At 47.4% G+C, this 22,496-nt stretch overlaps 2 protein-coding genes across 2 annotated transcripts in view; both read left to right on the top strand.

Moving 5' to 3' along the window:
* LOC144480761 (uncharacterized) overlaps window positions 1-21,750 on the top strand; it is a 46,707-nt gene extending 24,957 nt beyond the window's left edge. The window contains exon 4 of the mRNA XM_078200338.1: window positions 20,938-21,750. Coding sequence (XP_078056464.1) covers window positions 20,938-21,436 — 499 coding nt within the window. The 3' untranslated portion in view covers window positions 21,437-21,750. The remainder of the gene's footprint in view (window positions 1-20,937) is intronic.
* The window catches only part of LOC144480811 (uncharacterized), a 992,083-nt gene that overhangs the window by 862,408 nt on the left and 107,179 nt on the right, over window positions 1-22,496 (top strand). The gene's annotated exons all lie outside the window — the stretch shown is intronic.

Raw genomic sequence — 22,496 nt, forward strand, 5'->3', positions numbered from 1 at the left:
ATAGTACCAGAAGATTGGAGGTTAGCGAATGTTGTCCCATTGTTTAAGAAGGGGAACAGAGACTTCCCCGGGAATTATAGACCGGTGAGTCTCACTTCTGTTGTCGGCAAGATGTTGGAAAAAATTATAAGGGATAGGATTTATAGTTATTTGGAGAGTAATGAATTGATAGGTGATAGTCAGCATGGTTTTGTGGCAGGTAGGTCGTGCCTTACTAACCTTATTGAGTTTTTTGAGAAAGTGACCAAGGAGGTGGATGGGGGCAAGGCAGTGGACGTGGTATATATGGATTTTAGTAAGGCGTTTGATAAGGTTCACCATGGTAGGCTTCTGCAGAAAATGCAGATGTATGGGATTGGGGGTGATCTAGGAAATTGGATCAGGAATTGGCTAGCGGATAGGAAACAGAGGGTGGTGGTTGATAGTAAATATTCATCATGGAGTGCGGTTACAAGTGGTGTACCTCAGGGATCTGTTTTGGGGCCACTGCTGTTTGTAATATTTATTAATGATCTGGATGAGGGTATAGTTGGGTGGATTAGCAAATTTGCTGATGACACCAAAGTCGGTGGTGTGGTAGACAGTGAGGAAGGGTGTCGTAGTTTGCAGGAAGACTTAGACAGGTTGCAAAGTTGGGCCGAGAGGTGGCGGATGGAGTTTAATGCGGAGAAGTGTGAGGTAATTCACTTTGGTAGGAATAACAGATGTGTTGAGTATAGGGCTAACGGGAGGACTTTGAATAGTGTGGAGGAGCAGAGGGATCTAGGTGTATGTGTGCATAGATCCCTGAAAGTTGGGAATCAAGTAGATAAGGTTGTTAAGAAGGCATATGGTGTCTTGGCGTTTATTGGTAGGGGGATTGAATTTAGGAGTCGTAGCGTTATGTTGCAACTGTACACAACTCTGGTGCGGCCGCACTTGGAGTACTGTGTGCAGTTCTGGTCCCCACATTACAGGAAGGATGTGGAGGCTTTGGAGAGGGTGCAGAGGAGGTTTACCAGGATGTTGCCTGGTATGGAGGGGAGATCCTATGAGGAGAGGCTGAGGGATTTGGGATTGTTTTCGCTGGAAAGGCGGCGGCTAAGAGGGGATCTTATTGAAACATATAAGATGATTAGAGGTTTAGATAGGGTGGATAGTGATAGCCTTTTTCCTCTGATGGAGAAATCCAGCACGAGGGGGCATGGCTTTAAATTGAGGGGGGGTAGTTATAGAACCGATGTCAGGGGTAGGTTCTTTACCCAGAGGGTGGTGAGGGATTGGAATGCCCTGCCAGCATCAGTAGTAAATGCGCCTAGTTTGGGGGCGTTTAAGAGATCCGTAGATAGGTTCATGGACGAAAAGAAATTGGTTTAGGTTGGAGGGTCACAGTTTTTTTTTTAACTGGTCGGTGCAACATCGTGGGCCGAAGGGCCTGTTCTGCGCTGTAATGTTCTATGTTCTATGAGTGAATCTCTTCCCACAGTCAGAGCAGATGAATTGCCTCTCCTTGGTGTGAACTTGTTGGTGTACCAGTAGGGTGGATGAATCTCTGCATCTTTTCCCACACACTGAGCAGCTGAATGGTCTCATCCCTGTGTGAACTCGATGGTGTCTCACTAGGTTGGATGAAATACTGAATTTCTTCCCACACACAGAGCAGGTGAATGGCCTCTCCCTGCTGTGAACTCGCTGGTGTGTAAGCAGGTCGGATGCATTAGTAAATCTCTTCCCACACTGAGAGCAGGTGAATGGTCTTTCCCCGGTGTGACTGCGTCGATGAATTTCCAACTCAGATGGGGACTTGAATCCCTTTCCACAATCCTCACATTTCCACGGTTTCCCCATGGTGTTGGTGTCTGTGTCTCGGTGCTTTTCCAGTCACAGGAATGGTAAAATGGGCGATGTTTGCCTCATCCTATTAAATCGAGTGACTCTGTCAGATCTTGGTGTGAAGTTTGGTTTGAGATTTCTTAAAGGATATTCCCTTTTAATATCCTGTAAAAGAAGTTTGCAAATGTCATCACTGTCAGTTCAGCTCAGAAATTCAGAACAGACAACCAGTCACTGATGGGATACATTCTGCCACATGGAGAATTATGGATTGTAACATTGTCATTAAAACATGTGATACCAAAGCCACAGCAATGTGATTGAATCTTAAGTGTCCACCAAGGGCAACTAGAGATGGGCAAGAAATGCTGGCAACCAGCGACGCCCATGTCCCACAAATGAATACAAAAGTGATTGAGTGTAAATAATTTACATTTAAAAATGTCTTCTGTCAACGGTGTAAATGCTCATTTATAAATTTATATATGTATATCTATATATATATATTTACATATTTATAAATGCTCATTTTGTCATTGATTTCCTGAAGCTCCTGTTTTGAGTTTCAGACAGTTCTATGCCAAGCGTTTGAGGTGATTAAAAGTCTTTCATCTTACTCTTTGCATATCGATATTCACTAAAGCTACACAGATTGATTTTCTTCTCATTATAAATATATTTTCAATACTTAAAAGGACAGTCTTTCAGCAACCCCCATTTTCCTTCTTTCTGGTTGATAATTAAGGGTCTGTACACTTGGCGTAATTTATGATTTTGTTCCTAATTTTATCGGTTTCCCCACCCGCCACAATCTCCACAACACAGCAAAAATAATCACTATTCACTAATTGGGATTGTCAATGGCGGGCTTTATACCCAGCATTCCCCGCGGTGCTGAAAGTCCCCTTTCTACACAGCAGGAGAGTAGTGCGCATGTCCAATGCTCATCCAGTTGGAGCATGCGCAGTATGAGTGATGTCTCCTGAGGCAAAGACGCTTCTTTGGTTAACAGGCAGTCGGTAAGGATGCGGAAACCCGGAGTGAGTAACGGAGGCGATTCTGGTTGGGAAGAGTTTGTAAACACCGGGTGAATACTCTAACCCCCTATAACGAACCTGAAGGTGCCGCGTTTGCATTTTTCATGATACATCTGTCTTTACTTGTGCCTTGAAAACAGTGACTCCTCATCCCACACACTCTTCCCAGGCTAACTATCTGTCCCATATTTAACAGGATTGATCTGTATTTGAGTCCACTGTCCCAGGCTTTCTCATTGCATACAACCCCATCCCTCACTGTTTGCATGTTCCCACAACTCTGGCAGACGCCACTTCCACACAGCCTGACCTCAGTTCTGGCAAGACCCATCCACCATTCATTTGGACTCCAGGGCAGGCTGTACCATAATTTTCACCATGAGAGTTGATCAGCCTGCTAAATCCATCACACCATCTTCACAATTCCTTTCCTTACTTGCAGATTCCACCCCCTCCCTCTGGGGTGGCACAATGTTTAGCACTGCTGCCTCACAGCGCCAGGGACCCAGGTTTGATTCCTGGCTTGGGTCACTCTCTGTATGGAGTCTGCACATTCTCCCCATGTCTGCGTGGGTTTCCTCCGGGTGCTCCAGTTTCCTCCCACAGTCCAAAGATGTGCCTCCAATCCATTGACTCTGCTACACTTCCTGCTGCCTCGGCAAAGCAGCCAGCATAATTAAGACCATAAGACCATAAGACATAGGAGCGGAAGTAAGGCCATTCGGCCCATCGAGTCCACTCCACCATTCAATCATGGTTGATTTCAACTCCATTTACCCGCTCTCTCCCCATAGCCCTTAATTCCTCGAGAAATCAAGAATTTATCAATTTCTGTCTTGAAGACGCTCAACGTCTCGGCCTCCACAGCCCTCTGTGGCAATGAATTCCACAGACCCACCACTCTCTGGCTGAAGAAATTTCTCCTCATCTCTGTTCTAAAGTGACTCCCTTTTATTCTAAGGCTGTGCCCCCGCGTCCTAGTCTCCCCTGTTAATGGAAACAACTTCCCTACGTCCATCCTATCTAAGCCGTTCATTATCTTGTAAGTTTCTATCAGATCTCCCCTCAACCTCCTAAACTCCAATGAATATAATCCCACGATCCTCAGACGTTCATCGTATGTCAGGCCTACCATTCCTGGGATCATCTGTGTGAATCTCCGCTGGACCCGCTCCAGTGCCAGTATGTCCTTCCTGAGGTGTGGGGCCCAAAATTGCTCACAGTACTCCAAATGGGGCCTAACCAGTGCTTTATAAAGCCTCAGAAGTACATCCCTGCTTTTGTATTCCAAGCCTCTTGAGATAAATGACAACATTACATTTGCTTTCTTAATTACGGACTCAACCTGCAAGTTTACCTTTAGAGAATCCTGGACTAGGACTCCCAAGTCCCTTTGCACTTTAGCATTATGAATTTTGTCACCGTTTAGAAAATAGTCCATGCCTCTATTCTTTTTTCCAAAGTGTACGACCTCGCACTTGCCCACGTTGAATTTCATCAGCCACTTCTTGGACCACTCTCCTAAACTGTCTAAATCTTTCTGCAGCCTCCCCACCTCCTCAATACTACCTGCCCCTCCACCTATCTTTGTATCATCGGCAAACTTGGCCAGAATGCTCCCAGTCCCGTCATCTAGATCGTTAATATATAAAGAGAACAGCTGTGGCCCCAACACTGAACCCTGCGGGACACCACTTGTCACCGGTTGCCATTCTGAGAAAGAACCTTTTATCCCAACTCTCTGCCTCATGCATCCCGGACATTCTCTCTTCCATCTTTATCGGTCGGGAAAAAGATACAAAAGTCTGAGGTCACGTACCAACCGACTCAAGAACAACTTCTTCCCTGCTGTTGTCGGACTTTTGAATGGACTTACCTTGCATTAAGTTGATTTTTCTCTACACCCTAGCTGTAACTGTAACACTACATTCTGCACCCTCTCATTTCCTTCTCTATGAACGGTATGTTTTGTCTGTATAGTGCACACGAAACAATACTTTTCACTGTATGATAATACACGTGACAATAATAAATCAAATCAAAGAATGGTGAATGGGTCTTGCCAGAACTGAGGTCAGGCTGTGTGAGGCTGGCATCTCCCAGAGTTGTGGGAACATACAAACAGTGAGGGATGGGGTTGTGGTCGGTGCAGGCTCACTGGGCCGAATGGCCTCCTTCTGCACTGTAGGGATTCGATGATTTATTGTCCCCCTCCCCCATCCCCTGATGTGAACCATCCTCCAGTGGCTGAGCCAGGATGGGGCCGTTAACCTGGGCCTGTTCCCGGGAGGGAGGGAGGGAGAAGCCCCGCAGCTGCAAACCAGGGAGCTGACAATGATTCTGAAGGGTTTGTTCAGCTCACAATGCCCGGGGGCTGATTGACGGCAGCTCGGACCAATAGGAAGAGGGGGCGGGGCCGGATGACCGAGCGGGAGACGCTGGTCCTCCAACCAATCAGATTCAATCGGGATCTGGACTGAGCCTGGAACTCCCTCTGTCTGCGCACGCGCTCCGCCGCAAGCTGTGCCCGTCTCAAGATGGCGGCCGTTCACCTGGGCCTGTCTGAGGGTAAAGCCCGAGCAGCTGTCATCCGTTTAAATACCGAATCCGAGCCTCGTATGAGGACTTGGGGCCTATACAGCCTGTCTTATGAAGCCTCCAAACCAACCCACCCACCGGCTCCGTCTCTCGTTCCTGATTTATCCGGCGGTATCTCCCGGGCTGATAATTCCAACAACCGCCTCAATCCTCAACTGTGAGCGGCAATGCGCATGCTCCAGATCAGAATGGGGGTCCGCACCCAGCCCCGCCCCTCATTCACTCCCATTGGCTGGAGGACGAGGCTCTCCCGCACGGTCCTGCAGCCCCGCCCCTCATTCACTCCCATTGGCTGGAGGACCAGGCTGTCCCGCTCGGTCCTCCCGCCCCGCCCCTCATTCACTCCGATTGGCTGGAGGACCAGGCTGTCCCGCCCCGTCCTCCAGTCCCGCCCTTCATTCACTCCCATTGGCTGGAGGACCAGGCTGTCCCGCTCGGTCCTCCAGCCCCGCCCCTCATTCACTCCCATTGGCTGGAGGACCAGGCTGTCCCGCTCGGTCCTCCCGCCCCGCCCCTCATTCACTCCGATTGGCTGGAGGACCAGGCTGTCCCGCTCGGTCCTCCCGCCCCGCCCCTCATTCACTCCGATTGGCTGGAGGACCAGGCTGTCCCGCTCGGTCCTCCAGCCCCGCCCCTCATTCACTCCGATTGTCTGGTCACTGGAGATAAATCAGCAGGGGAAACAAAACAGGATTTTAACCTCCTGAAGCCAATTCAAGTCTGAGATGAAGAGGAATTTCTTCTCTCAGGGCGTTGTGAGTTTTTGGAATTCCTTGCCAGAGAGAGCTATGGGGGCAAAATCCTTGTGGTATATTTAAGACTGAGTTAGATTTTTGATCAATAAGGGAATCAGGGGTTATGGGGAAAGGGCAGGAAAGTGGATGTGAGGAATGTTGGGTCAGCCATGATCCTATTGAATGCTGGAGCAGGCCTGAGGGGCCGATCTGCCTTCTCCTGTTCCTATTTCTTTTTGTCTTAATCATGGAATCCTACGTACAGAAGGAGGCCATTCGGCCCATCGAGTCTTCACTGACCACATTCCCACCTAGGTCCTATCCCCATAATCCCATGCATTTTCCCTAGTAGTCCCCCTGATACTAAGGGGCAATTTAGCATGGCCAATCCACCTAACCCACACATCTTTGTAGTGTGGGAGGAAACCGGAGCGCCCGGAGGAAACCCACACGGAGAGGATGTGCAAATGACACATAGACAGTGACCCAAGCTGGGAATTGAATCCAGGTCCCTGGCGCTGAGGCAGCAGTGCTAACCACTGTGCCACCCGAGGATTCTGAGGTCAATTATAGCATGTGTGTTGATGTCTACCTGTCATGTGTCAAATTTTTCCGCACAGTCATAGGTGTATCAGGAGTATAGTAGGGGGCTGAGAACACAGCCTTGTGGGGCACTAATGTTGAGGATGATCATGGAGTAGGTGTTGTTGCCTATCCTTGCTGATTGTGGTCTATGAATTAGGAAGTTCAGGATCCAGTCAGAGAAGGAGGTGCCAAGGCCCAGGCCATGGAGTTTGGAGAGGAGTTTCTTGGGAATAATAGTGTTGAAGGCTGAGCTGTAGTCAATAAATAGGAGTCTGACATAGGTGTCCTTGTTATCTAGGTGTCCCGGGATTGAGTGTAGGGCCAGGGAAATGGCATCTGCTGTGGACCTGTTGCGGTGGTAGGCAAACTGTAGTGGATCCAGGTAGTCCGGGAGGCTGGAATTGATTCGTGCCATGACTAACCTTTCGAAGCACTTCATAATGATGGATGTCAGAGCCACCGGCCGATAGTCATTAAGGCACGCTGCTTGATTTTTCTTAGGTACCGGGATGATGGTCATCTTCTTGAAGCAGATAGGGCCCTCAGATTGTTGTAAAGAGAGGTTGAAGATGTCTGTGAATACCTCTGCCAGCTAATCCATGCAGGATCTGAGTGCATTTTCGGGTACCCCACCTGGGTCAGTTGCTTTCCGTGGGTTGACCTTCAAGAAAGCTGCTCTGACATCTGAAGTGGTGACCCCCAGATACAGGTTCATCCAGGGCTTCCAGGGTGGAGGGCATGCTCTCGCTGACCACTTTCTCAAAACGGACGTAGAATGCATTGATCTCATCAGGGAGGGGTGCGTTGGAGCCGGCAATTTTACATGCCTTCATCTTGTAGCCTGTTATGTCTTGCAGACCTTGCCATAATTGGGGTCGGTGTGGCTAGCCTGGGACTCTAACTTGGTCTGGTATTGTCTTTTCGCATCTTTGATGGATCTCCTTCGATCGTATCTGGCTATCTGGCTTTCTTGTGTAGGTCAATGTCCACCTTCCACCTTCTTCTGTCGGGAAAAAGATATAAAATCTTGAAGTCACATACCAACCGACTCAAGAACAGCTTCTTCTCTGCTGCCATCAGACTTTTGAATGGACTTACCTCGCACTAAATTGATCTTTCTCTACACCCTAGCTATGACTGTAACACTACATTCTGCACTATCTCCTTTCCTTCTGCATGAATGTTATGCTTTGTCTGTATAGCGCGCAAGAAACAATACTTTTCAGTGTATATATTTGACAATAAATCCAATCAAATCAAAACAAATTTGGATGTGAATGTACAATGCATGGTTAGTAAGTTTGTGGATGATACTAAGTTAGGAGTATTATTGATAGCGAAGATGTACAATGTCAATGGCACCTGCTAGGTATTGTGCAATATATCTAATCCCATCAGATTAGAGCAGCAAGGATTAGGGCCAAGGGAATATTGGACTGCAGAGTTACAATAACATTAGATTTTGTTTCTCCTTGTAACCTGTCTTAGAATTTCCTTCAATAACGAGACGATCAATATTTCCTTCAACAACTAGATGATCAATATGAGAGGATGAGCATTTCTGCAATTACAAAAGGAAAATTAGTGGCTGCAATTATCCTGAGATATTCTGCATTGTCTACTATCTCCAACTGGGCCTGATAACATAGGGTGGGAATGGAATGTTCAATGTTAGTGTTTGTTGTTGTTTCTGTGCGGAATGTAAGATTCTGTTTCAGCGAAGAAGGTAGAATATTGGATGGTCAAGACTGCTCGTTGTCCTTGGAGGGTCATTTTTCCCGAAATTTCTTGAACTTTGTGGCTTTATCCCCAATATTAGACAGATGGGTGAGCGTTGTCCGCCTCAAAGGACAGTAAGTGTCCCGTGTGTATATTTGTGTGTGAGTAAGTGTATCCATGTGTGTATGTGTGTATCATGGAGTATATCTGCATATATCCTGTGTGCATGTACCTGTTGATATACGTGGGTTTCTGTGCATTGAGAAGATGTCCGTTTGTGTGTGACTGCGGGAGAGAGTGTGTGGGCCTCTGTGTTTAGCTGTGTGCTGCTTTTCATTAACTGTACGACAAGCCTTCCTCTCCAAACAAACAATGTGGTTCCTGAGAATTCCATGGAGTGATTTGAATGATGCAATTCGGAGATTCTCCATCCAGGGTGAAACCACAGGCTGCCCGTGTGCTGTGTAAAACTTGACATAGTAAGAAGTTTAACAACACCAGGTTAAAGGTTTATTTGGTAGCAAAAGCCACACAAGCTTTCGGAGCTCTAACACTTGACATTGCAGAGGTCCTATTTCTCCCAGAATAACCTGGTATCTGCTGCTTTTCAGATCCCTTCCTTTCCGCTCCATCTGTTTGAAGCCACAAACAGACAGGTCCAGTTTTCTCCTGGAGTTTGACACAAAGCAGCTTTCACAATGATGCAGAGTTTCAGCCAATGAGGGAGATCCGGGCTCAGCCCCGCCTCTCATTCACTCTGATTGGTTGGAGGACCAGCCGCTCCCGCTCTGTCCTCCAGCCCCGCCCCTCATTCACTCCGATTGGTTGGAGGATCAGCCACTCCCGCTCGGTCCTCCAGCACCGCCCCCTCTTCCTATTGGCCCGGAACTGCCGTCAATCAGTCCCCTGGCATTGTGATGTGGAGCATGCGCAGTGTCATTGCTGTCCTTGGCGCTTGTTTGTCCCGGAGAAGCGGAGTCAGCGTTAGGCGGTGGCTGGGAGGATTTGGAAACACTTTGTGGATCCGCAAACCCTTCAGAATCATTGTCAGCTCCCTGGTTTGCAGCTGCGGGGCTTCTCCCTCCCTCCCTCCCGGGAACAGGCCCAGGTTAACGGCCCCATCCTGGCTCAGCCACTGGAGGATGGTTCACATCAGAGGATGGGGGAGGGGGACAATAAATAAGAGGTTACACTTTGGCCTCAAATCAATGAGGACTCTGATCTCTGGGAAGGAAGGAAACCCTGGGAGGTGGGCGGGGAGGATTCACAAACACCCGCTGGAGGCCCCAACACCCTCAATAAGACCCAATGGTTTTATTGTCAGTCTGCAGACAGCAGCTGGAGAACTGAACCCAGTGAGAAGTCTCACAACAGCAGGTTAAAGTCCAACAGGTTTATTTGGTAGCACAAGCCACTAGCTTTCGGAGCGCTGCTCCTTCATCAGGTGAGTGGGAATTCTGTTCACAAACAGGGCACATGAAGACAACAATCCCATCCAGGCCCTATCCACATATTTACCTTGATACCAAGTGGCAATTTATCCTGGCCAATCCGTCTAACCGGCTTCGTGACGTGGCAGAACTTCCTTAGCTGTGGTTATCTTGGCATTCTAAACCACAGTGAGTCGTGCCTGACCGGTGGCCCCGCAGGGTATCAGGCAGCCACAACACTGGCAGATTTGGTACATGCTGGAAGACGACTGGCCGATAACTGCCAAACACACTTCTGGGCCTTCAAACCCATTAATTCAAAGAAACTATTGTACGTGACAAGTGTATCCGACTTGTCCCGGGGATAGTTGGTGATGTGCATTTTTATGCCCTGTTTGTGAACAGAACTCCCACTCATCTGATGAAGGGGCAGCGCTCTGAAAGTTAGTGGCTTGTGCTACCAAATAAACCTGTTGGACTTTAACCTGGTGTTGTGAGACTTCTTACTATGCTTACCCCAGTCCAACGCCGGCATCTCCACATCATGAACTGAACCCAGACACAGGAGAGGGAGGGAGAAAACTGGGAGTGCAGGAAAGAAATGGCGGAGATGGTTTGGATTTCAGCCTTGGGAGGATGGAGAGTGTGTGGGATGGGGATTTACAGATTTGGGGGAATGAGAGAGGAAGAAATATTCCAGAGAATTAGAATTGTCTGTTCAAAATTTCTATCCTGGACTGGCAGTGATTAATTTTGTAAATTCCTTTTACAGGTGAGGCGTGGAAACATCACATCAAAATCAGACAGAGTCTCAATTTATCAGGGTCTGAATATCCTCAGACTTTGAATGTGGAAGGAGAAATGAGGTTGTTTGTTCTGCCTGGAGAAGATTTCAAACATCAGTGTGACTGGAAACGCACCAAGATACACACACAACCCAAGTGAGAGTGTTCCAGTGAATTGACTGTGGAAAGAGCTTTATCCAGTTACGCAGCCTGAAAAAACATCACACCATTCACAGCAAGGAAAAACTGTGCACGTGTTCTGTGTGTGGGCGTGTCTTCAACTGATTGTGCAACCTGGAGAGACACAAGGATACCAGCACCATGGAGAAACCATGGAAATGTGGGGACTGTGGGAAAGGATTCAGTTACCCTTCCCTGCTGGAAAACCATCGGCGCAGTCACACTGGTGAGAGACCGTTCACCTGTTCTGTCTGTGGGGAGGGATTCATTCAGTCATCTGGCCTTTGGTCTCACCAGAGAATTCACACTGAGGAAAAGCCATTCACCTGCACCTCCTGTGGGAAGAGGTTCAGGCATTCTTCAGCACTCACTGTGCACCAACGCACTCACACCGGGGAGAGACCATTCATCTGCTCCGTGTGTGGGAAGGGATTCACTCAGTCATTCCACCTGCTGTCACACCAGTGAGTTCATACTGGGGAGAGGCCGTTCACCTGCTCCGACTGTGGGAAGGGATTCACTGGGTCATCCCACTTACTGTTACACCAGCGAGTTCACATTGAGGAGAAGCCATTCAGCTGCACTGACTGTGGACGGAGTTTCAGACAGGCATCCTCCCTCATTGCACACCAGCGAATTCACACTGGGGAGAGACCGTTTACTTGCTTTGTGTGTGGAAAGGGATTCACAGCTTTACCCACCCTGCTGAGACACCAGAAAATTCACACTGAAGAGAAGCCATTCAGCTGCACTGACTGTGGAAAGAATTTCAGGCAGTCATCCAACCTCACTGCTCACCGACGCACTCACACTGCAGAAAGAGCATTCACATGCTCCGTGTGTGGGAAGGGATTCAATCGGTCATCCAACCTCTCTGCTCACCAGCGAGTTCACACAGGGAGAGGCCATTCACTTGCTCCGTGTGTGGGAAAGGATTCGCAAAGTTTTTCAACCTGCTGGCTCACCAACGCACTCACACTAAGAGGCCATTCAACTGCTCTGTGTGTGGGAAGGGATTCACTCAGTCACAATGGCTCCTGAGACATCAACAAGTTCACAAGTGACTGCAGGGGTTGGACTCTGCTGGTATTGCTGCTGTTCAGTATTGATAGTCTGACAATATTTTATTTCTGCTGATAACAAATCCCATAACTAGCTGGAATTTAATATTCTGGAGATGTCACTGATTTTCAGGGCTGCAATGTCACTTTTTAAAAGCACCACCAGTGATCTTCCCCCTCAATTGAAGAACTCTCAACAGGAACCTGTTTGGAATAAAATTATGAACTTTTGCTTCAATTTCACAGCATATTCAAATGTGAGGATTTGCAGTTGGAAAACTGAAACCAAACATCACATCAGGATCAGACAGAGTCGCCCAGTTTATCGTAATATGCGTATCATTGGATTTTGAACATGGAAAGAAAAAGCACCGCTCACAGTGGGGAGAAACTGTACACGTGTTCCGTGTGTGGACGAGGATTCAGCCGTTTATCTGGCCTGTCAAAACATAAATGCAGTCACGGTGGGGAGAAATTGTGGAAATGTGAGTATTGTGGCAAGGGATTCAGTTCCCCATCAGAGCTGGAAATTCATCGACGGTGTCACACTGGGGAGAGACCGTTCACCTGCTCCGAGTGTGGGAAAGGATTCACTCAGTTGTCCCACCTGGTGAGACACCAGCGAATTCACACTGGGGAGAGACCATTCGCCTGCTCTGTGTGCAAGGTGGGATTCACTCAGTCAACCCACCCTGGTGTCACACCAGCGAGTCCACACTGGGGAGAGACCATTCACCTGTTTTGTGTGCAAAATGGGATTCACTCAGTCAACCCACCTGGTGACACACCAGCGAGTTCACACTGGGGAGAGACCATTCACCTGCTCAGAGTGTGGGAAGAAATTCAGTCGGTCGTTTCACCTTCTGATTCACCAGCGAATTCACTCTGGAGAGAGACCATTCACCTGCTCTGAGTGTGAGAAGGCATTCATTACATCAACAGAACTGTTGACACACCAGCGGATTCACACTGAGGATAACTCGTTCACCTGCTCCAAATGAGGGAAGGAATTCGCTAACTCTTCTAACCTGATCTGCCATCAACGGATTCACACTGACGAGAGACCTTTTAAATGCCCAGACTGTGGAAAGTGCTTTAAAAGTTTTGGGAACTTGACCCATCAACGGGTTCACACTCGAGTTCAGATGCTTTCACTGTGGGACTGAGTTCAGACAATCACCTCCTCTCACTGTAAACCAGCGAGTTCACACTGGGGAGAAACCATTCATCTGCTTCAAGTGTGGGAAAGGATTCAATCAGTCATCCAACGTGCTGACACACCAGCCAGATTGGAGTTTGCTGTTAATCACATCCAGAACTGAACTATATTTATTGGGGTCTGATGTTAACAATATCCAGTGCAGATTTAGATATTAGTATTCTGGGTTTTAAAAAAAAAATCAACTTTGCTTTAATTTTTGAATGACTGCATCTTCATTTGGGAGGCTGGGATTATCCCCGTTTTGAGGGAACTAAGGAATAGACCATAATCCGTAGGAGCAGCATTCGGCCATTCAGCCTTCATTATAACAATGATCCCATTGTGATTTCTGCTGGTTGGGAAATGTGCGATATTGATGCCAGTCTGTCTTTCTTTAATTATCTTCAAAGAACAAAGAACAGTACAGCACAGGAAACAGGCCCTTCGGCCCTCCAAGCCTGTGCCGCTCCTTGGTCCAACTAGACCAATCGTTTGTATCCCTCCATTCCCAGGCTGCTCATGTGACTATCCAGGTAAGTCTTAAAAGATGTCAGCGTGCCTGCCTCCACCACCCTACTTGGCAGCGCATTCCAGGCCCCCACCACCCTCTGTGTAAAAAACGTCCCTCTGATATCTGAGTTATACTTCGCCCCTCTCAGCTTGAGCCCGTGACCCCCCCCGTGATCGTCACCTCCGACCTGGGAAAAAGCTTCCCACTGTTCACCCTATCTATACCCTTCATAATCTTGTATACCTCTATTAGATCTCCCCTCATTCTCCATCTTTCCAAGGAGAACAACCCCAGTCTACCCAATCTCTCCTCATAGCTAAGACCCTCCATACCAGGCAACATCCTGGTAAACCTTCTCTGCACTCTCTCCAATGCCTCCACGTCCTTCTGGTAGTGCGGCGACCAGAACTGGACGCAGTACTCCAAATGTGGCCTAAGCAGCGTTCTATACAGCTGCATCATCAGACTCCAGCTTTTATACTCTATACCCCGTCCTATAAAGGCAAGCATACCATATGCCTTCTTCACCACCTTCTCCACCTGTGTTGCCACCTTCAAGGATTTGTGGACTTGCACACCTAGGTCCCTCTGTGTTTCTATACTCCTGATGACTCTGCCATTTATTGTATAACTCCTCCCTACATTATTTCTTCCAAAATGCATCACTTCGCATTTATCCGGATTAAACTCCATCTGCCACCTCTCCGCCCAATTTTCCAGCCTATCTATATCCTGCTGTATTGCCCGACAATGCTCTTCGCTATCCGCAATTCCAGCCATCTTCGTGTCATCCGCAAACTTGCTGATTACACCAGTTACACCTTCTTCCAAATCATTTATATATATCACAAATAGCAGAGATCCCAGTACAGAGCCCTGCGGAACACCACTGGTCACAGACCTCCAGCTGGAAAAAGACCCTTCGACCACTACCCTCTGTCTCCTATGGCCAAGCCAGTTCTCCACCCATCTAGCCACTTCTTGTATCCCATGAGCCTTAACCTTCTTAACCAACCTGCCATGTGGGACTTTGTCAAATGCCTTACTGAAATCCATATAGACGACATCCACGGCCCTTCCTTCATCGACCGTTTTTGTCACTTCCTCAAAAAACTCCACCAAATTTGTAAGGCACGACCTCCCTCTTACAAAACCATGCTGTCTGTCACTAATGAGATTGTTTCATTCTAAATGCACATACATCCTGTCTCTAAGAATCCTCTCCAACAACTTCCCTACCACGGACATCAAGCTCACCGGCCTATAATTTCCTGGGTTATCCCTGCTACCCTTCTTAAACAACGGGACCACATTCGCTATCCTCCAATCCTCAGGGACCTCACCCGTGTCCAAAGAAGCGACAAAGATTTCCGTCAGAGGCCCAGCAATTTCATCTCTCGTCTCCCTGAGCAGTCGAGGATAGATGCCATCAGGCCCTGGGGCTTTGTCAGTTTAAATGTTCCCTAAAAAACCTAACACTTCCTCTCTTGTAATGGAGATTTTCTCTAACGGGTCAACACCTCCCTCCGAGACACTCCCGGTTAACACGCCCCTCTCCTTCGTGAATACCGATGCAAAGTATTCATTTAGGATCTCCCCTATTCCCTTGGGTTCTAAGCATAATTCCCCTCCTTTGTCCCTGAGAGGTCCGATTTTCTCCCTGACAACTCTTTTGTTCCTAATGTATGAATAGAATGCCTTAGGATTCTCCTTAATCCTGCCTGCCAAGAACATCTCGTGACCTCTTTTTGCCCTTCTAACTCCCCGTTTGAGATCTTTCCTACTCTCTCTGTATTCCTCCAGAGCTCCATCTGTTTTCTGTTGCCTCGACTTAACGTACGCCTCCCTTTTCATTTTAATCAGATCCTCAATTTCCCTGGTTATCCACAGCTCTCGAATCCTACCTTTCCTATCTTTCCTTTTTACAGGCACATGCCTATCCTGCAGCCTTATCAATAGTTCCTTAAAAGACTCCCACATGCCAGACGCGGACTTACCCTCGAACATCCTCTCCCAATCAACATCCACCAATTCCTGCCTAATCCGGCTATAGTCAGCCCAGTCAATCCCAGTCCTCTGGTTACTGACCCGCATCAGTGGAACAGTTTCTCCCGATCTGCTCTATCAAACCACCCGTCCCCACCCCGATAATCTTGAACAGCTCCATGAAATCTCCATTTAAACTTCTTTGTTCTAAAGGGAACAAATTTGGGGGAGGCGATGCCTAATGGTATTATCGATAGACTATTAATCCAGAAACACAGCTAATGTTCTGGGGACCCGGATTCGAATCCACATTTTGAAAAAGATGAACAGTGTCTGTGGTACCTGCTGGATGTGGTGCAGCACATTTCCCAGGACATTGGAGCAGTAATGAATGAGGCAGGATGACAGAGTCAAAACAACATTATATTCTTTATGCTTGAAACCTGTCTTAGAATTCTCTTCATTAACTGGACCATCAATGTGAGGGGAATTAGCATCTTCTGTAATTCCAGAGCCAAGAGACACTGATTACCCAGGGATGTTGTTCTGTAATTTACACTATCCCCCAGCAGGGCTCTTCACCCAGGCTGACAAGAGGCAGCTCAGTGTTAGTGATTTGTCACTGCTGCTGTTCCAGATGTTCAATATAGACTCAAGTTTAGAGAAAGGAGTGGAAATGGGTAATCAGAACTCTCACAATCCCTGGAGGGTAATGGTTACTTGAATTTCTCAAACATTGTGGTTTGTAAAGACACTGTTATTTCATCTCCAGTATTAGTCAGAATGGGCTGTATTCTCCACATGACAGGGCTGGAATTATCTGTGTGGATGTGTGTCTATGAATGAAGATGTCTGTCTGGGTGTGGGTGTGTGTCTATGAATGAAGATGTCTGTCTGGGTGTGGGTGTGTGTCTATGAATGAAGATGTCTGTCTGGGTGTGGGTGTGTGTCTATGAATGAAGATGTCTGTCTGGGTGTGGGTGTGTGTCTATGAATGAAGATGTCTGTCTGGGTGTGGGTGTGTGTCTATGAATGAAGATGTCTGTCTGGGTGTGGGTGTGTGTCTATGAATGAAGATGTCTGTCTGGGTGTGGGTGTGTGTCTATGAATGAAGATGTCTGTCTGGTTGTGGGTGTGTGTCTATGAATGAAGATGTCTGTCTGGGTGTGGGTGTGTGTCTATGAATGAAGATGTCTGTCTGGGTGTGGGTGTGTCTATGAATGAAGATGTCTGTCTGGGTGTGGGTGTGTGTCTATGAATGAAGATGTCTGTCTGGGTGTGGGTGTGTGTCTATGAATGAAGATGTCTGTCTGGGTGTGGGTGTGTGTCTATGAATGAAGATGTCTGTCTGGGTGTGGGTGTGTGTCTATGAATGAAGATGTCTGTCTGGGTGTGGGTGTGTCTATGAATGAAGATATCTGTCTGGGTGTGGGTGTGTGTCTATGAATGAAGATGTCTGTCTGGGTGTGGGTGTGTGTCTATGAATGAAGATGTCTGTCTGGGTGTGGGTGTGTGTCTATGAATGAAGATGTCTGTCTGGGTGTGGGTGTGTGTCTATGAATGAAGATGTCTGTCTGGGTGTGGGTGTGTGTCTATGAATGAAGATGTCTGTCTGGGTGTGGGTGTGTCTATGAATGAAGATATCTGTCTGGGTGTGGGTGTGTGTCTATGAATGAAGATGTCTGTCTGGGTGTGGGTGTGTGTCTATGAATGAAGATGTCTGTCTGGGTGTGGGTGTGTGTCTATGAATGAAGATGTCTGTCTGGGTGTGGGTGTGTGTCTATGAATGAAGATGTCTGTCTGGGTGTGGGTGTGTGTCTATGAATGAAGATGTCTGTCTGGGTGTGGGTGTGTGTCTATGAATGAAGATGTCTGTCTGGGTGTGGGTGTGTGTCTATGAATGAAGATGTCTGTCTGGGTGTGGGTGTGTGTCTATGAATGAAGATGTCTGTCTGGGTGTGGGTGTGTGTCTATGAATGAAGATGTCTGTCTGGGTGTGGGTATGTGTCGATGAATGAAGATGTCTGTCTGGGTGTGGGTGTGTGTCTATGAATGAAGATGTCTGTCTGGGTGTGGGTGTGTGTCTATGAATGAAGATGTCTGTCTGGGTGTGGGTGTGTCTCTATGTTTGCCCATGTCTGTGTAAGAGACAGGGAGAGAGAGAGTGTGTTTGGATCTCTGTGTTTGGATATCTTCATGTGCTGCTCCTTCTTAGGTGGTTTGTCTCAAAGGTTCCTCTCCGGGTGATTTGAATAGAATCATTCAGAGATTCTTCATCCTGGGTGAATCCACAGGCTGACCATGTGCTGTGTAAAACCTGACATCCACACCAGCAGACCCCACTTTTCCTGGAACAACATCAAGTGTTTGCTGCTTTCCTGATCCTTCCTTTTCCCTCCCTTTTCAATTATATCACTTCTCATTATTCTGAATTTCAGAGAGGACAGACTCATCCCACTGAATGTCCTCCAAGGACAACCACCTCATCTCAGGAATCAATCCAGTGAAATTTAGTTGCACGACGACAGTGAGCAAATAGAACAAAGACCAAAAGAGGGAAATAGATAGAGACACAGACAGAGACTGTTAGAGTGAAAGAGACTGAGCGAGAGTTAGTCATAGTCATACAGTGCAGAAAACACCCTTCGACCCATCGAGTCTGCACCAACAATAGCTACCACTAAGCCCCATGCTAATCCCATTTTCCAGCACTTGTCCCATATCCTTATCTGAATGCTATAATATTTCAAGTGCTCATCCAAATACTTTTTAAAGGTTGTTAAGTTTCCAGCCTCCACTACCTTCCCAGGCAGTTTATTACAGATTCCCACCACCCTCTGATTTTTTTTTTCTCAACTTCCCTCTGAATCTCTTGCCTGGCACCCTAAAACTATGTCCCCTCATGATTGACCCCTCAACCAAGGGTTCTACTCACCCGATCCATATCCTTCATAATCTTATACACCACAATCATGTCCCCCTCAGCTTTCTCTGCTCTGAAGTAAACACTCCAAACCTATCCAGTCTCCTTATAGCTCAAATGTTCCATCCCAGGCAACATCCTGGTGAATCTCCTCTGTACCCCCTCCAGTGCAATCACATCCTTCCTGGAGTGAGGTGACTCGAACTGCACACAGTACTCCAGCTGTGGCCTAACCAACATTCTGTACAGCTCCAACATTATCTCTTTGTTCTTATACTGTATGCCACGACTGATAAAAGCAAGTGTCTCATATGCCTTCTTATCTATTCTATTCAGCTGCTCTGTTACCTTAAGTGAATAAGTACCCCAAGATCCCCATCTGCTCCTCTGATTTTACCTCGTGTCCTTCCATTCATTCATTATTTCTTTGTCTTGTTACTTATTCCAAAGTGCATTACTTCGCACTTCTCAAGATTAAATACCATATTTTTTTTATTAATTTGTGGGACATGGGCGTCGCTCACTGGCCATCCCTAGTTGCCCTTGAGAAGGTGGTGGTGAGCTACCTTCTTGAATCGCTGCAGTCCATGTGCTGTGGGTTTACCTACAATGCGGTTCGGGAGGGAATTCCAGGATTTTGACCCAGTGACTGTGATGGAATGGTGATATATTTCGAAGTCTATCACTGTTCTGCCCATGTGACCAACCCAACTATATCTTGCTGCAACCTACAACAGAGTGGGGTAGACTCTAAAAGGACCCTGGGTCTCTGGAATACTCGTCCAGTAATAATCCCACCATGCACATTGGTAGATGTATCAATTTATTTAATAATTTTATATATTAACCCTGTAGTTCTGATCGTAATTGGATGACAAAGCACAATTTTGTGTTGAACATTATCTCCTTCCTATGGCGGTCCTCTTACCCAGCATTCGCAGCGAGAGAGAATGTGCCGTATTGTCACAATAGCAGCCGCTTGCGCAGGCGCAGTACCTGATTCTGAGTGGAGCATGCGCTGTGCGGATTCGGACTGGCCCATGCGCAGTGTGGGTGCTGGAGCTGCAGGGAGGCGGGGAAGTGGGTGCAGAGGCTTCAGAAACAGCCAGTGGAGGAGGCCTCAAACCCAGAATAAGAAACCCCCGGGCCCGAGTTTGCACCGACCCGGGGGGTAATTGCAGCAGCTCTAAAATCGGGGAGGTGGTGGTAATATCAGTGACACAGCCTCATGTTCTGGGGACGGGTTCAAATCCCATCATGGAGCTGGGGGGGATTTAATTAGAATTCATAAAATGCTGGAAAATCTGGAATATAATTTCACTTGAGTAACCATTACAGCTGTGAACAATTTAAAAAACCCATCCTGTTTATTCATGGGAATCTGCTGTCTCTCCATAGACTTGTCAACATGCGATTCAGTCTCTAACTGCCCTCCTCAGGGGCAGGAAATAAATGCTGGTCTTGGCAATGAAACCCACATCACATGAAATAGTGAAGGAGAAACACTGATAGACTTGGGTTAATGGCTGTCATCTTTCTCGGGGGCAGGACACAGGCACGGTTATCACTGTCCCTGTGAGAAAATGTGAATTTCTATCCTGGACTGACATTGATAGATTTTGGAGTCTCCTTTTCCAGAGGGTGAGAAGGGGAGGATTTACACACAGTAAACTCAAACCAAGAGAAATATTTGCTTCAATTTTTAACTTTGGACTTTTTTTTTACAGGATATTAGAAGTGCAGGAGTGGAAGGGAGAAAACTCAAACCAAACGTCGCATCAGGATCTGACGCTATCGCCTAAATTATTGTAATCTGAATATCATTGGGTTTTGAACATGGAAGGGGAAAGCACGGTTAACAGTGGAGAGAAACCATACACGTGTTCTGTGTGTGGACGAACATTCAGCCGATCATCTGGCCTGTTGAAACATAAATGCAGTCACAACAGGGAGAAACAATGGAAATGTGGAGACTGTGGGAAGAGATTCAGATTCCCATCTGAACTGAAAACCCATCGACACAATCACACTGGAGAGAGACCATTCACCTGCTCTGAGTGTGGGAAGGGATTCACTACCTCATCCATCTTGCTGACACACCGGCGAGTTCACACTGGGGAGAGACCGTTCACCTGCTCCAAGTGTGGGATGGGATTCACTTGTTCATCCCACCTGCTGAAACACCGGTGGGTTCACACTGGGGAGAGGCCATTCAACTGTCATGAGTGTGGGAAGGGATTCGCTACCTCATCAATCCTGCTGACACACCAGAGAGTTCACACGAGAGAGAGACCATTCAGATGCTCTGATTGTGGGAAGGGATTCCCTACCTCTTCTATCCTGCTGAAACACCAGCGAGTTCACACTGGAGAGAGGCCGTTCACCTGCTCTGATTGTGGGAAGGGATTCACTGATTCATCCGACCTGCTGAAACACCAGAGAATTCATAATGGGGAGAGGCCATTTATCTGCTCCGAGTGTGGGAAGAGATTCACTCAATCATTCAACCTCCTAAAACACCAGCGAGGTCACACTGGGGAGAGGCCGTTCACCTGCTCTGAGTGTGGGAGGGGCTTCAGTCAGTCATTCATCTTGTTAAAACACCAGCGAGTTCACACTGGGGAGAGGCCATTCACTTGCTCTAGTTGTGGGAAGGGATTTATTGATTCATCCACCCTGCAGAGACACCAGCGAGTTCACACCGGGGAGAGACCATTCACCTGCTCTGATTGTGGTAAGAGATTCAGTCAATCATCCAACCTGGTAAAGCACCAGCGAATTCACACTGGGGACAGGCCATTCACCTGCTCCGTGTGTGGGAAGGGATTCACTCAGTCACCTCACCTGCTGAAACACCAGCGTGTTCACGAGTGACTGCAAGGACTGGATTTTGCTCTTAATCACATCAAGGTCCTGACTATTTTCATTGGTGTCTGTTTCTGCTGATAAATCCGAGCCCGGTTGGAAGGTTTATATTTTGGGTGGAACTCAAATACACAAGCTTTATGTTCAACACAATGTGATGAATGCTTTTAATACCTCAAACATGTTAGTTCCATTTGAAGGGCTTCCCCCTCTCCCGTCTCCTCCATCCTCACCTCCAACAAGTGTGAGGAGCTCATGGAGCTTCTTTGTCACCAAGATTGAGACAATCTGATCAGCTGCCTCTGCTCCTTCCCTCTCTTCCATTCGCCCACCGGGCCAAACTGTCTTTAAATTTCCTTCTGGCCTGACTCTTGAACTCATAAATACAAACAGGAAGTGCTGTAAAAACACCGAGTCTGACAGCACCTCTGGCGAGAGAAACAGATTTAATGTTTTGGGAGGCACGGTAGCACAGTGGTTAGCACTGCTGCTTCACAGCGCCAGGGACCCAGATTTGATTGCCGGCTTGGGTCACTGTCTGTGTGGAGTTTGCACATTCTCCCCGTGTCTGCGTGGGTTTCCTCCGGGTGCTCCGGTTTCCTCCCACATTCTGAAAGACGTGCTGGTTAGGCACATTGACCCGAACAGCTTGTCTGGACTTGCAGAATCTCACTGGCTGTCCTCTCTGGAGACAATATACATCTCTTTAACGTGTGCTTAATGCTCCCTCCATTCACATTGTTTGTACCTTTAAGACTTGATTATCTGTAAAGACTGCATTCCAATCATTATTCTGTAAATTGAGTTTGTGTCTCTGTATGCCCTGTTTGTGAGCATTTCTCCACTCCACCTGACGAAGGGGCAGCGCTCCAAAAGCTAGTGGCATTTGCGACCAAATAAACCTGTTGGACTTTAACCTGGTGTTGTTAAACTTCTTACTGTCTTTACCCCAGTCAACGCCGGCATCTCCACATCATGGATTCAGTTCTCCAGCTGCTGTCTGCCATCTGACAATAAAACCAATGGCTCTTATTGGGGGTGTTGGTGCCTCCAGCGGGTGTTTGTGAAT

Source organism: Mustelus asterias, chromosome 30 (assembly GCF_964213995.1).
Source record: "Mustelus asterias chromosome 30, sMusAst1.hap1.1, whole genome shotgun sequence".
Classification (NCBI taxonomy): domain Eukaryota; kingdom Metazoa; phylum Chordata; class Chondrichthyes; order Carcharhiniformes; family Triakidae; genus Mustelus; species Mustelus asterias.